The sequence below is a fragment of the Idiotropiscis lumnitzeri genome, chromosome 17, assembly GCF_059441095.1.
Source record: "Idiotropiscis lumnitzeri isolate Australia: NSW breed Sydney's pygmy pipehorse chromosome 17, RoL_Ilum_1.0, whole genome shotgun sequence".
Lineage (NCBI taxonomy): Eukaryota > Metazoa > Chordata > Actinopteri > Syngnathiformes > Syngnathidae > Idiotropiscis > Idiotropiscis lumnitzeri.
The window spans coordinates 15,186,886-15,202,130 of record NC_142407.1 but is presented as its reverse complement, the minus strand read 5'-3'; the positions used below and the strand labels follow the sequence as shown (position 1 = coordinate 15,202,130).

The 15,245-nt window shown below is 38.0% G+C and overlaps 2 protein-coding genes and 1 long non-coding RNA gene across 12 annotated transcripts in view; 2 read left to right on the top strand and 1 right to left on the bottom strand.

Annotated features, from left to right (window-relative positions):
• tcf7 (transcription factor 7) overlaps nucleotides 1-10,334 on the top strand; it is a 29,183-nt gene extending 18,849 nt beyond the window's left edge. Inside the window, exons 5-13 of one of the 9 annotated variants that reach the window (XM_088280258.1) lie at nucleotides 756-843; nucleotides 3,783-3,875; nucleotides 5,070-5,189; nucleotides 5,539-5,701; nucleotides 5,899-6,006; nucleotides 6,116-6,148; nucleotides 7,410-7,458; nucleotides 8,049-8,121; nucleotides 8,804-10,334. In XM_088280258.1, coding sequence (XP_088136384.1) covers nucleotides 756-843; nucleotides 3,783-3,875; nucleotides 5,070-5,189; nucleotides 5,539-5,701; nucleotides 5,899-6,006; nucleotides 6,116-6,148; nucleotides 7,410-7,458; nucleotides 8,049-8,121; nucleotides 8,804-9,023 — 947 coding nt within the window. In that variant the 3' untranslated portion in view covers nucleotides 9,024-10,334. Of the gene's footprint in view, nucleotides 1-755; nucleotides 844-3,782; nucleotides 3,888-5,069; nucleotides 5,190-5,538; nucleotides 5,702-5,898; nucleotides 6,007-6,115; nucleotides 6,149-7,409; nucleotides 7,459-8,048; nucleotides 8,122-8,779 lie in introns of all 9 variants that reach the window. The other 8 variants (XM_088280257.1, XM_088280263.1, XM_088280260.1 and 5 more) reach the window with 8 other exon arrangements.
• A 166-nt stretch (nucleotides 10,335-10,500) lies between these two features.
• LOC148320523 (uncharacterized) lies at nucleotides 10,501-12,489 on the top strand. Of its 2 annotated transcripts, none has more exons than XR_015839566.1 (3): nucleotides 10,501-10,566; nucleotides 10,889-10,974; nucleotides 12,191-12,489. It is a non-coding gene; the product is annotated as an uncharacterized LOC148320523 (long non-coding RNA). The 2 variants fall into 2 exon arrangements; XR_015839565.1 differs by lacking the exon at nucleotides 10,501-10,566 and adding an exon at nucleotides 10,611-10,821.
• On the bottom strand, nucleotides 11,598-14,415 carry skp1 (S-phase kinase-associated protein 1). The gene is made up of 6 exons (XM_088279072.1): nucleotides 14,249-14,415; nucleotides 13,133-13,232; nucleotides 12,971-13,044; nucleotides 12,753-12,896; nucleotides 12,243-12,383; nucleotides 11,598-12,088 (listed from the first exon to the last, which is right to left on the bottom strand). The coding sequence occupies exons 2-6, from the start codon at nucleotides 13,227-13,229 to the stop codon at nucleotides 12,053-12,055; spliced, it is 492 nt and encodes a 163-aa protein (XP_088135198.1). The 5' UTR covers nucleotides 13,230-13,232; nucleotides 14,249-14,415; the 3' UTR covers nucleotides 11,598-12,052.
• Between the last annotated feature and the right edge of the window lie 830 nt (nucleotides 14,416-15,245).

The window sequence follows — 15,245 nt, the reverse complement described above, 5'->3', positions numbered from 1 at the left end:
TTGCCAATTTATTTTTTTCATTTTTTAAAAAAAATATTTTTCTTGATTTAACATGTTTCCTCTTTAAAAAGACAAATGATTGTTAAACCAAACACTGGACAAACTATTGAGGTGGCACTTTCCTAAAAAGAAGACAATGACACTAAAACTAATTATTTATCATTTACATTTAGGCTTAGTACCAAAGAAAAGGGAGATTTCCTGCCTCTGGGCTGTTGCTCAAGTGGTTGAAAGTAGTCCTAGCGCCACCTATGGTTGTGGAGGCCAATAAATCTATTGCGAGTGGTACTCGGTTCAACTCGACTCAACTGTATTTATAAAGCACTTTAAGACAACCACTTCAGGAAAGAAAGTGTTGTCCATGGAGCACAAGGAAGTCAGACAACAAACAATAAAACAAATTTAGAATGAAGACATTCAAAAGCACCCAAAAAAAACAAGTCTCATGCGGCGTCAAAAGCTAAAGAATAAAAATGAGATTTTTAAACTTGGAAAGCGAGGCGGCTTGTCTCGCGTTTAGCATTTTAAAGGTACAGTCGGCAAAGTTGTAAATCTCTCTATAATCACACAATGTCAGTGTGTGACCTGTGTGCTTAATATGAGGTTCCCACGATGCTAATAGCGCTAATTGCCCTAATGGTGGCCACCGAAACAACCTAATGAACTGCTTAAAAGAGTCAAGTATGTGTGTAGTTCTCATAATTGTGTGTGTGTTATGTACTTGTGTGTGTGTGTGTGTGTGTGTGTGCCCGTAGGCGTTCTCAGGCACCAATCCCAGGACCTTTCAGGATACTACCCTCTCCCTTCAGGTGGTGTCGGACAGATCACGCCCTCTATGGGCTGGTGAGTCTCATGTACACACACACACACTCTTGTGAGTGGCTCGTCTGTGAACTGACGGTGACCTTGTACAAAGTGTCATAGCTGTTATTTAATTCATCCTGGACTCTGACGCTTGAGTCGATGGTTCAAAATGGCATAAAAAATGCCCGTCACGCTCAAGTTGGATCTATTTCGGAGGTACACACTTGCATAGAAATTGAACTTTAGCATACATGTGAAAAACTGGTTGTAGATATGCTTCAAAATCATAGTACAACCATAGAAATATACAAACAAACAAATCAAATGGGAATTCAATTTGGGTCAAAATGTGAATAGATTTGGGAAGTCGTGCATGTGACGTTCGGGCGTTTTAACGGGCGCACCTTTCACCGCAGCGAACGAAAAGACCCATGGTCGTGGAAGCCATCTTTTTTTTTGATCGGCCGAGCCACTTGTGACCTCTGGAATGTGGACCACTCCAGCGGCACGACTAGCGAAACTGAAAGTCTTGTGATGGTTTGCTAACCAAAAATTTAATTATTGCCAAAGAGGCTTTTGTTTGATCCCAAATGAAAAGTTGCCATAAAAACATGTTTTGTGTCATGAAATAGATTCCTCAAAACGAATTAGATGACACACATTGTCACTCTGAAAACGAAGTGCCGGATCTTATTAAAACAAGCAGAAGTTGTGCGGTGATGCACATTTGTTTTTCGTAGTGAAAATGACAAATTTTGTTCCGTCTTTTTGGGTTGCGATCGTTACCCGAAGCAACAGACTGAATTACTAAATATTTGGCGACGAATAGGTTATTTTTATTTATTTTTTGTAATTTTTATGATAATGCAGTCATCATCCAAATGCAAATTAAGATAAATGTGACGTTAAAAGAAAAAAAACACATAAAACATGTTTAATAATGAAACTGTGTGCAAATGCATTAAAATAGTAAATGAAAAATAAGTGCAATTATTTTTTTTTTATTATTTATTTATTAATATTATTTACTGTTTAATTTACTTTTTGAATTTGATTGAATTACCACATATGTTGATTGGTATTTTCACTTTTGTTGGTTTACTTATAAAAGTAAATTTTCTTTAGTTCATTGAGTATATTCTGCTGAATGTGAATCCTCTGTTGATTTAATACAACGGCGGCCGTCCAGGGATTCCGTCAAATGTCACACACGCTTTTGAATAAAGTCTTTGTCCCGAGGTATTTCCGATTGGCAACAATTATATCTTTGTCGGACAAGAAGTCTTCACTGAGGAATTATTAAGGGCTAATCTGCTTTAATCCGGATGATCTGCGTGTTCTGGCCCCTTGTCTCATTTTTTTATTATTTTTGTTATTTATTTATTTATCTTATGTAAGTCAAAGGATCAGTGTAAATGTCAAACATGGTGTTTTGTGACAATTGTCTTGGACGCTCGTGTACTCCCCGATGTTTTGGGCAGATTAGCCTGCTTTAGCTTCTTGGTTGTAGCGCATTGTCTTCTTTTGAACTGGAACAGAGAACGTCACTTATTGAATTAAACAACACTATATTTTGATTTATTATTTCACTTTAGATATTTTCTAATTCGTTTTGGGGTTTTTTTTTAATCCATTTTTTAAAATTATATTTATTGACATACGTATGGCAGTCCAACCAAAAATGGACTTTAAGTGTACACATTTTTTTTTTTACTATTCCTCCTTAAATATATAATTTTGTAGATTTAAAAAAAAAAAAATTATGTATATATTTTTGTAGATTTATTTTTACATAATTTACGTATTTAATTGTATTTTTTTTGTATGAACAAGTTAGTCAAACTAAAATTTGAAGATACACATACATGGAAAGACATTACGTGTGTTCGTGAGTCCAAAACTAAGCTCGAAGTCCAACTGAAACCCAAATTTTAGCTTCGGCAACACTTAAGCGTGCTAGTCCGTCCCAAACCGAACTTTTAACATACGCTGTTGTCATTATCTTGGTAGTGTGTGACGTTACGCGTGAGTGCTTTTGTTGAAAAAAAAAAGATTTGTAAGGGGGGGGCGGAGCTTACTCCATATCAAAGGCTTTCGGGCCCGCAACCCACCCCGTTGGTGTGTGCGCTTCAGTGACACGCAGCTGTCAACGGTGACCCCCCTCGGATGCTCCTGCAAGGCTCTCCATGCTTCACAGCTTCAAATTAGATTTACCAGCAGATTCTTTCAAACATGCGATTTGTTCCTTGGATACATTTTTTTTTAACCCCTAACCACATGCAATATGTTAAAAAAAAAACAACAAAAATGACATACTCCATTTAGTATGCGTAGTAAGAATGTTGTATCAGTTTTATTCAACATAATCACACTCGCAAGAATAAAGTAAAAATTCATAAACCAATGCTTGCTGATTATTTATGAAAAAATAGATAGATAAACGGAACCCAAATCGAATCACGTTAGAACATTGTGTAAAATAAAAATGGAATGCACTGAGTTGCGAATTCCTTTCAAACTTTACTCAAAGACAAAATATTTAATAAGGTTGGGCTAGTTCCGATGCCAAATATCTGTACCGGGCTGATATCGGCATTATTTATTGTTATGTTGTACTCATGAAGGTCTGGACTGCTGGCAGGCCATTCAAGTACGCGCACACAAAGCCACATTGTTGCTAATATTCTTTATTTTATTATGTATTTTTATTTTAATTAATTATAATTTTTGCTTTTATTTTTTTTATTTTACTTGTTAATTTTCTATTTCTATTTTATCCATTAACTGTTTTATTATGATTTGGTTTTTAACCTGGTTTAATGATTATTGAATAAGATTTTTAGTAACTTTTCTGTATTGTATTTGTTTCTTTTGGCTACTTGATATTGACTTTCTTCTTCCTTTTGAGGAAAAGGGCGCGTAAAATAGTTCACATCAGTGAAGCGCATGTGTGTTGTGGTTGTGCTGTGCTGTGGTAGGCAGAAGCAGACGGTGTACCCCGCCGCTCTGTCGTCGTGCGGCTTCCGAGCGTCCTTCCCCTCCAACCTTCCCGCCGCCTCGTCCTACTCCAGGTACTGCAGCAGGTAGCCAGCTCCGCTGCGCCCACCGCCTGCTGCAAGAAAAAAAAAATGCCCCTCCTACTCGCCCCCCCCCCCTCACAAAAAAAAAACAAACATTGCAATTCGCTGCTCATCTGCTGAAGTGCGCTTTGATCGTCATTTCATTTCACTTTCACTTTTTTAAGAGAGTCCAATGTGGTGCCAAAGCGCTTTATTTGTCGCTGGTATGCCGTTTTGTTTTCGATGTGCATGAGGCCAGATGACTCAAGGGTTCACAAGTCAAAGCATCCAAAATAAGAGCAGATTTCAATGTGAAAGTTCCTCCTCTAATCCAATAAGTGCGCAAACACGAGATGATGAAAAGTGTAGCCAATGGGAACGCGTCCCTCATGATTTTGTTGGGACACATTGCAGTTGCTTCTGCAGTTGAAAACAAACATTCATTGATTTAAGTTTGCTAGTCTGACTTGCCAGCTCATGCAGTTTAAAACGATTGTTTTTGTTGAAAGATTTGTTTCTGCATTATACGTTGATGAATGAGCGGTTTGTTCTGTTTAAAAATTGTTGTTACATGTTCAGTTTTAAAAAAGTGTTTTAAAATAAGGCTTTTTCAGAATTATATGCTAGTTTAAAACAACATTCGTTTAATATGTACAACAATTACATTTTTAAATATTTTATTCTGACTTTCTATGTAATCATCATGATTTGTATTTGTATTTTCTGAGTTGGTTCGTCACTTTTCAAAACAGACTAAATTAGTAACTATTTCCTTTCATTATATTTTTATTAGTTTAACGTTTTCTTTTTTTATTCTTCGAATTGTTTAAGTCTGTGAACTGCTTCACTGTTGCTTGTCTGCACAAAGTAGCATAATTGTGCCAGCACGCCCTCTAGTGGAGTGTTGACTGCACATACAGGATATTCCCTTCAAACAGCTTGGTTCCGTTTCCACTGAAAAAGCAAAAGTGACGAAAATGAATTATGACGACCACTTTTCGGTACCGTTCCTTCATTGGCCAGTAGGAGGGTACCAAAAGAACGGAACTAGATGTTGATTGGTGCACAGAGAATGAAAGATGCTGTCCTGCGTTGTTTGTTGTTTTCCTTCTTGTGTCACGCTACTTGGCTCAGTTGCTCTTTGGCTTCCATTATGATTGTTATTATCAGTATTGTTATTATTTTTTATTTTTTTTATGTGGTCAGGTTCTCTCACTCGCTGATGCTGGGCCCATCTGGCATGCACCCCACGGGCATCCCGCACCCCGCCATCGTGCCTCCTTCAGGCAAGCAAGAGCATGAGCATTACGACAGAGGGATGTACGCGTAAGTGCCACACTCGAATCAAAAACTCGCTTTCATACGACACTTTTTTTTTTTTTTTTTATGAGGAGGAGAATTGGAGCTCTCTCAATGCCATGTTGAACACGGATCACCTACTTTATAAGGTTGGGGGACCACCTAGCGTTAGCATTGAGTTAACGTTATTGTTCAGAATTCTCTCTGTGAAATTTTCTAACTAAATGAAACTAACAGTTTGAGTAGACAAGCTAAATCTTTTTTAATTTTTTGCCGTAACTTAAATATGTACTTGTGTGTTGTGCTAGCGCTACCGCCAGTGCTAGCATCACCTGTTCGTAATGTCATATTCTGCACCTTTCTCCTCACCCCTCAGAAAGCCACACGTGGAGGCCAAGCGGGAGAAGGAACCCAAGAAGCCCGTCATCAAGAAGCCACTCAATGCCTTCATGCTCTACATGAAGGAGATGAGGGCCAAAGTCATCGCGGAGTGCACGCTTAAGGAGAGTGCTGCCATCAACCAGATACTCGGAAGAAGGGTATGCACGCGCACGAATGCAGAGACATAGGACAGACAGTAGATTTGCTTTGTTTTTAAAAAAAAAAGTAAATAAATAATATTTTTCTTTTTAAACACTAGCCTTAAAGTCCTGTCCCTAGTTCTGCATGTGTGGTCGTCATGGTGATGGTGATTGCCATGTTTGACATGAGTCATTGTGTGTGTGCGTGTGTGTAGTGGCACGCGCTGACACGCGAGGAGCAGGCCAAGTACTACGAGCTGGCACGCAAGGAGAGACAATTGCACATGCAGCTGTACCCCACCTGGTCTGCACGCGACAACTACGTAAGCGCGCCATCGCATCGTCATCACTCCTCTTGCTCACACGCACGCACACACGCACGCACGGTGGCACAGCACGTGTTGCGCTAAGTGTGCTGTTGACCTGTTGCAGGAGGCGGCAGGCGAAAAGAGTAAAGCCGATTGGGTAGGGACTCGTCTTGTTTGTGCTGGGGGGGCGGGGCCAATACGCCAGCGTGCATGAAAGGGATTGTGGGTAATACCAACGACGGCCGCACGGCGTTCCCTCCGCATGCTTCATTCCTCGCGAGGGGCGGCGGCGGCTTGCATGTTGCTATGGTTACCAGCACACACGTGACGTCAGCGGCACGAGACCACACACACACACACACACACACACACACACGTTTGCAAATATGATGATGCCATCACGCTTGCCGGGCGCTTTATTAGGGATGCTTGCGCTGGTCTGTCTAATGACGTCCAAAATAAAATCGCCTCATCATCACTTTTAATTCCTTGTTTTTTAAAAAAACAATAAGGGGGGGATTTTTAACAAGTAGTTATTAAACCCTTATTATATTATATACAATGCAACATTTCAGGGATGTTCTTTTCACCATTTGCATATTAAATAGTTTTTATTATTATTATTTTGTTCAACATATTTTTCATGCAAAATTCTTTTTTTAAATAATGGAAAGCAACATTTTATTTTTTTTATTTTAAATTTCAAACACTTATTGTGTGTGATAATTTTTATTTGGAGTGTATTTTTAACTTCCGAAGAAATTACCTTTTTTATTAACAGATATGCTTTTTATGAATGCTGGAAAGTATTTTATATCTTTGTTTCATTTTTACATTTAAGATGAAATTATTCAATACAATTCTTAAATAATTATTTAAATAATTAAATTGTATTTAAAATGTAAACCAATATTTAAATTACATGTCCTTTTTATAGTATAATATTGTTAATTTTTCATTGTTTAAAAAAAAGGCTTATTTGATATTAGATTTTTTGGAGGGTGATTAAAATGTAAAAAATATATATTTTAAACATTTACTAATACTATCCCTTTTAATAGAAAAAATATGTTTTAAAATGACATTTTAATATTAATGTAATATATTGTGACTGTAGGGGGTTTAAAAGACTGATCATTTTTGCGCTAAATATACCCATCAAAACTTGACCAAGCGATTAGCAAAAATTACAATCAATATTTTATAGTGAATTTCTTCGATAACATGTCTCATATTGGATGTCATTAGATCGCGCGAGTGCACCTAACAAACGTGTCGCCCTGTAAACCAGCGAAAGTCGCTATAAATATGACCCATGCTCATTAGCATATTGTTATTTTTAAACACAATATTTAGTAAAAGTCTTTCATTATTTTTACGATCATCCAGTGAATCAATTCCTATCTGTCCTCCGGCAGGGAAAGAAGAAGAGGAGGAAAAGGGAGAAGCAGCAAGACTCCAACACAGGTACAAAAACTAACGCGAACCTTATACTATGCTAAGGTTGCAGTATCGCCACGTCACGTCGGAAATTAAGTTAGCAGCATAGCCATCAGCTTGCTTATGCTAGCAATGGAAATGCTACCACTCCAATATAATACTATAGTCGATATACAGTAGGCACTACGCTAATAGCAGAAAAAAATTGAGAAGCACCGTCTAAGCCAAAGGGCCAAAAAGCGACAAAGATCATTATTGTGAGGTATAAGGAAGCTTTGCAAAATGTCCCACTTTGCTGGGTTACCGTGTGAAATCCCAGATGTTCTGCAGCCCCATTGCTGCCTTTTCTGCAGGATCCTGTGTGAAAGGAGAAATGTGTCACACTGGACGCTAACCTAACTTATAATTATGGGATGCAGTTACAAAGTCAAATATTGCTTGGCGAAGTTTCTGCATAAAAGGCTTTGAAACATCACCTTTTCTCGCTCTGCGTGAATGGATCTGCGTTTGTTACTAACGTTTTCCCTGCATGGCTGCCATTTTGATGCTTCATCTTCTTCTTCTTGTACGTCTTTGCTGGTCTTCTTCGTCTTTGTCTTGTTGTTGTTGCGGCTCAGAGCCCGGCTCCCCTAAGAAATGTCGAGCTCGCTTTGGCCTCAAGCAGCAGACAGATTGGTGCGGTCCCTGCAGGTGTGTAACCCTCCTCCCCCTCGCCCCTTTTTAACCCCGTCTGCTAAAACACCACACCAGTTAGATTGGTCATTTTGCTTAACATGGCCGCTACTAACTTTGTTTCCACTTTTATTGATATGCTAACTCTTCCAGCTTCTATGATAAGCGAATGCTGCTTATATAGTGTGTATGCGTGCCTATATATATATATATATATATATATATATATATAAAATATATATATTTTTTCTTTTTTTAATTTAAACCTTTATGACTTGTCTTCATTTGCAATTATTTTAAAGAAGGAAAATAAGGTAACCAGTGAAAACATGATCTACCTCTGTACTTTTTTAATAGGCACTGTAATTTTTCATTGAACCATTATTTATCCAGGTAAGGCAGATTCACTTTTGCAATGCCAACCAGCAGAGTAAAAAAAAAAGCAAAATACAAGAAAATAAGTATAGAATAGACAAGTAAAGTCGTATACTGCCAACAGTTTGCAAAACAAAACATATGCAAATAAAAAATGGAAGGCTGGAGTTCCTTATTCTTAAAAAAATAAAAAAAAGAGTCTAGTTTTTCCACATGGGTGTGTTTGTTCTACAAAGTACATGTGTGTTTTGTGTTGCATCTCTTTGGTTATTGACGTTGTGCCATCCGGGTTTATTCCCAGATAACTGTCTGTGACTGTCCTTAGGAGGAAGAAAAAGTGCGTTCGCTACCTTCAAGGAGGAGGCTGCGCGAGCCCAACTTGTTCACATTTAAGTGCCGTAGACTCCACGCCGCCGCCCTCGCCCGCCGCCCTCGCCCGCGGATCCCCATTCCAACACCACCAACAACAACAACTACTCCATCAGCGCCCCTGTCACCCCCCTTCTGCCACGGCCCTGGGCAAACGCAAGCTGTCGGTCACGTGACTCGCGTCGCTTGCTTTTCTGGGTGACCAGGAGCAAAAAAAAAAATTTGTCAAACAGTGTGTAGCAGGGAGTTGTCGTGTGAAAAAATAATATAAAAGTCCACACAAACACAAATCGCTAGCCGAATAGCAAAGTTGCCCAAGTCATTTTTCAGCATTTTCAGAAAAGGGAGAAGAAAAAAAACTCAACAAATTACACAAACAAGAGGAGTCCAGTGGCCTCAAGTCAACTTTTGCAGATTCCATGACCTCAATGCCCGACAATCTAGACTAAAATATAGTTTGTTAGTTTGTTTTCTAAAGAACATTTTTAGCACATGAGCCTTTTGTAATTATATTGTGGCAATGAGTTTAAAATGACTTAGGCGAATTATGCCATTAGGCTAACGAAATATTCTTTCAAAACACTTTTTCACCACTACGTTTTTTTTTTGTGCATCGACAGGAAACTTTGAAATTTTCTTTTTTTTATCAAAAAATTATAAAATACTGTTTACATGTGTTTGTTGTTTTTTTTTTGCATTGATGTAAAGCAGATTCAAAGGCAATTCTCACAATTTTTATTGAGTAACTATCCAATATTTATATTTTATAAATGTAAAAACCAGTGATTCCCTTCTTCCTCCAGTCTGCCTTTTCAGACTTTTAAAAATCAGTGTTAGGGGTTATGACATCCTTTCCGACCACAAATCCACCCCACGGATGCTTTGGCATGCACCTGTCAGCCAAATCCGTACTTGTAGCATAGTTGAGGAGCAAGTGTGTTTGAAAGGATTTTTTATGTTTGTGTGGACCCTTGGAGCCATCCATTCATTCTTCCATTCGACAGCGTGTGATCAAATCTTTCAAGTATTTTAGGCACTTTTACTCTTTTTCATTTGTGCTGGCTTATTTCAAAGGTCAGAAATTTTACAGGTGGCCAAACCTGAGAGGGATTGCTATCTTTATTTTTTTTTCAAATGTATTTTCCCCTCCTCTGTTTTGACTGAACATTTTGTAAACGATCTCTAAGTCGACCTATTATATTACATGTTGTAAATTTTTTTCTTAATGTCAGAACGTTCCTGTAGTTAATTAACTTTTATAAGTATGTAAAAAAAAAAGAAATGTCTTACATTTTTAGTCACGTCCGTACCTTAAAGCAATATTTTCGAGTGTTTTATTATTTGATATTGCATTCGCATGGCAAGTTCTCATTTCCGTGATGACGCTTTTAAATTTCCCACCAGAACACACCCGAACGTCGTCTAATTTTTTTTATATATTTCATCAATTCTTGTTTTGTTGATGTATTAAAATTGTTATATATACACACATCTTGCGCTTGTTGTTTGTGAGTTCTAAAACAAACGCGAAGACTTGAAATCTTGAGAAAAATTAGACAATGACAGAAAATCCAGTAAAAGAAATCGACATCGATTTCTTGTCGCATGTTTATGACGACAGTCAACCGCTGCGTCGCTCTTTTGCGACGTCGACCAGCCTTTCGTGTCACGTCATGGAGCTGACACGTGTTGAGCGGGCAATGCAAACACAAGAGCAGAGTAAGTCAACAGGATGCTGTTTTGTTTCATTTAGAAGTGAGCAACGTAATGTTGGTCTATCTTGGTGCTGGTGCATTTTAATTTCCCAGTTTGACAAGAATGAAACGTACATTAATGTGAGCTTGTCAATGAAATGGGCGATTTTAATTCACCTTTTTTTTGGCGTTCATGTTGTTGAGTGTTGTATACTTATGTTGTATGATGTTTTTATTATTGAAGACACCGTTTCTCCACTAGTCTGAACACGGTATTCTGGTTAGTAATGTTATCGTTTGTGTAATATTGAATTAACCAGAATTAACACGTTTTTCCTCGAACTCAGGGACTGGCCATGTTGTCCTATAGTGCCACCTGCTGTCGACTTAATTTGACAACTGCTAATGGCAGGTGACCAAACCCAGAATACAGGTGAGCCCAGACTTCAGTTTACAACTGCACACTCCCACACTTCAGATTTCATGAGTGTCTCAAATTCAGCGGTTTTGTTAGTGCCGTGAAAAACACACACACACACTCACCAGTAATTGAGTTCCATGGCTAACCCATATTAGCGTTAGCAGCATAGTCTGAAAGTCCGGGCTTATTTCACTAAATTACATATAATAGTTTTATTGCGTATAAAATATTGCATATTTTGAAGAGTTCCCATTGTGATTAATTTTCAAGCTGTGATTAACTCCATTAAATGCTTAATCATTTGACACCCCTACATTAAATATCATTTTTTTTCATATTGATTCTTACTCATGTACCCTTTCTGAAGCAACCTGCATTTTCCTGTACTGACATTTGCAGTCTCAGAAAATATATCCAAAATGAAGTAAAATTGACAAAATATCAAATGCATTTTGAAATGCAAGTAATTTTTTTATTTATTAAGTACTTTTATTTACATTTTTAAGCCTAATTTTCATTGACTATTTCATTTTCACGCAGGAAAGTAAAGGTGCTTTCCATGCCAAATATCATCTTATATTTAAGAGTCTTTTCAGAAAAGGCTTTGTCCTGTGACAAGAGAAACAACACCAAACTCAATTTTTGAAACATTTTGTAACATTTTATTTCCTCCTCCCATCACTGGTGCACACCTTGAAGCCCATCTTAAAAACCTCCTATTATCACGTCCCCTTCCCAAGCATTTTTCTTTTGACCAACCTAACAGACAACAAACATGTCTAGTAAAAAACAAAAACGTGATTCCAACACATTTGGAGTCATCAAAAATGTCTCTATAGACTGCAGATTACACAAGGAAAGAAAGGGATTTGAGGGCTTTTTTAAATAATGACATGTGTTAAAAATGTCATGCTAGTTTTGTACACAGGTTGGAAGAGGGGGAGGGAGTATACTCTACTGAACTGTATGGAAGTAAGCTATATAGTAATTATTAACAAAGTATGAACAAGACCAGTGCAAGCAATAAAGCGGACACATTTCTAATCAGTGTTTGTGTGTGTGCGTGTGTGTATAGTGTTGGCGAGATGCGCTACTTTTCTTCGCACCACTGGTTCTCTTTGCGCACCTGCAGGGGGGTGACAAATATAATCCATAAATGTTTCATTTGGAAAGTAGCACATTTGTTATTTGCTGAAAAACTGCCGTATTCACTTTTTTTTGTCGTCAGACTAAAGGCAAAAACTCCTTCGTAAAATGAAGATGCGAGTGCCTTGACTTACCTGAGCCTCTTCCTCCTCCGTGAAGTCGTTCTTGATGTTGAAGGTCTTGCGGATCTCCTCTGGGGTTTTGCCTTTGATCATGTTGGCCACCGTCTTGCACGTCACGTCCAGCAGGCCCTTGATGTCCAAGTAATTGGCCGCCTGACACAATTGGAGGACAGCAAAATATTAGGAACAGCTCTGGGAGTTAAATGTGCGGTGCGTGGTCGAGAGTCGACCCTCTGCCAGAAAATAAAAAACATTTCCCATCAAACAAGTTAGACAGGATTGTTTGACTTTGGAGGTGTGTGCGCTACTTTTTTAACTTTCATACATAGTTGTTTATCAAGGTAATGAAAAAAATAAAATCAGAAATCCCTTTATTGTCATTGTACAGTGTGCAACGAGATTAGAGAGCTCCCTGTGATAATTTTGGATGCTCAAGCATGCTCATGTTACACTTGGTGGAGGGTTGCAGGGCCACCGTGCGGTCATGTGACGACGACATGCACAATTGTTGCCGCCGCTTACCAGGATGAGTTCGAACAAGGTCCCTTGGTCAACTTTGAGGAACTCCTGGTCCCATACAGGGATGTCGTCTGTCCTCTTCTCCTTGTTCTCGTCGTCCTCTGGGGGAGGGGGGTCATCCTTGTGGTGGGTGCACCACTGGATCACCTGACACGCAAATAAAAATAGCAAAACTAAGAATTGACATTTGAAAAAAAAAAAAAAAATTTCAAAGCATTTACCTTCTTAAGAATGGCTGCGTTGACATTCGGGAGCGGCACGGGGTCGTCGTCTCCTTCGTCGTCCATCCCCAAATCTGTTAATTCGCAAATGGCGTTAAAACGTTGCACTCCAACTGTTGTTTACAGGCTGAATTGAAAGTGAAAATGAATGGTCACTGTTACCTTCTAACATTGTTTTGATGGTGACGGACTGTTTGGCGATTTCCACGTCCACCTCAAAGATTTCCCCATCCGAGCTCTGTAACTTTATTGTGGGCATTTCCTGAAACAAACAGAAAGGTGCCTCAGAATCGTAACGTACAATAAGTATCTAGATTTTTTTCAAATCAATTACCAAAACAAAATGTAGTTTAGGCATTATTTAAATAAAAAAATCCAGAAATATCTTAAAATACAGTTAGTTTTTGGTTGGATTTTTGTAGTATCTTTTTTTAAATTGTAAAAAACATAATTATTTTTAGTAAAAATTGTAATTCTTTTAAAGAAATATTTAGTTTTATGTAATATAGTATTTCTATGTCTAAACATAACAAATTAAATTAATTTGAAGGATTCATTTGAAAAAATGTATCTTTTGGAACAAACAAAATTAAAAAAGAAAATAGATTTGAAAAAAGTAACTTTTTTTGTTTTGATATTTGTTTCCCTAACTCGTCTTTTATGGGGGGGGGGCGCAACTATTTCTGACATTTCCATGACATGTTTGTATCATTTTCCAGATCTCCTGCTGGAAGCAACAACAGCTCGCGTAACGTTATCGCTGGAGACACGTCGCTTTGTTTTGCTTACAAAACTACGAGGAACGAGCACCATTTATATTGGGAAGATGTCATTCAAACGTTTAAGAGTATAACAAGGCTCCAACTGAAGTGAAAAAATAACAAACGAACAAACAAAAAAATGAACGTATAACTGTGTCCTCGTTGAAGAATATCAACGACGACGAACGCCTGGCAGCTAACATCCGTTTAGCATCGTGCGTCGGCGATGCTCACCGCATACCGGCTTTTGTGCCGCTTTGACACATTCAACTCGACTTAAATATGAAGACGAAAATCTCGATTTGTCGCGATTATGCTGCTCACTATCGAGAATCACACGCGTAAATGCCATACACAGAGCCGCTCGGCTCAGCACGGCGAGGCTAGCTTGGCCAAGCTAACTCACAAAGGGCCTCTTGCAACCGCAAAGTCGGACGTCCACGCGAAGAGGGACGGTAAACGGACCACATTCGAGTCCAGTTTGAGTCCGGTTTACGAGATGAAACTTAAAACGTACCGCAAATGTGTTTATTCCAAACCCGCAGGTGGAATTCGATCGTCTGTTGTCAGTTATTGTCGGAAAACGGCGGAGTCGTAGACGCTCAAGTGTGCTGCTATGGCGCTGGCTTTGTCAGTTACACTGTGGAGGGGAGGGACGAAGCGCACGTCAAAACATTTTGTTTATTTATATATTTATTTTCTTATTAAAATATTTATATATAATTATAAATAATAGGAGTTTTTAAAAACTATTTTAACTGGGTTATTTGTTACTATTCCACAGAAGGGAATTCGTAATACAATTACGGTGAAAAGTTAAGCTATGTTTACCAGAGGGGCTCGTTAATAAATTCCGGCTGGAAACAAAGCTGAGTAAGAACTTTTTTTCTGGAATTACTTTTAGTGGACATTTGACGCATAGGGCTTGGGTTATCTTATTTGTAAAACACAAATAGGTTTCAACCGATCGATATTCATTTGTTTTTAATTATTAAAATTGTACTCAATCTGTTACCAATATTTTGGTTACACCCATAACTGTAAACAATTTGAGTTAATTAAATTATGTGAATTTAGTTTTTTTTTATCATAGAAGTATATACTATGCTAGAACTCAATTCGCTTACTGAAATACATTTTTTAAAACCTTTTTCACAATTTCTTCAATTTAAATGATAAATTATCCATTATTAAAATTTTTCCTTTTTTGCAGCCTGACTGGGAGAAATCCATGGTTCGACTTGGCATGTCGTGTCCATTTTGGCTCAAATTGAAGTCCCTGAATATTCCAGAGCCAAACTGCGTTCACACAAGGTAAACCCACTCGCCCACAAAAACGATGCATTGTTCTTACATCATATTTATTGTAAACTTTAATTATAGTTTTAATTTTTTGCTGATTATGGTTCTAAATTGGCGCGAAAGCCATTTCTGCTCAATTTGCCAAATATGGTACTTTCCACCTTTAATTTGGGGTAAGAAAATACACTCAAATATTTCTAAAATATGTACAA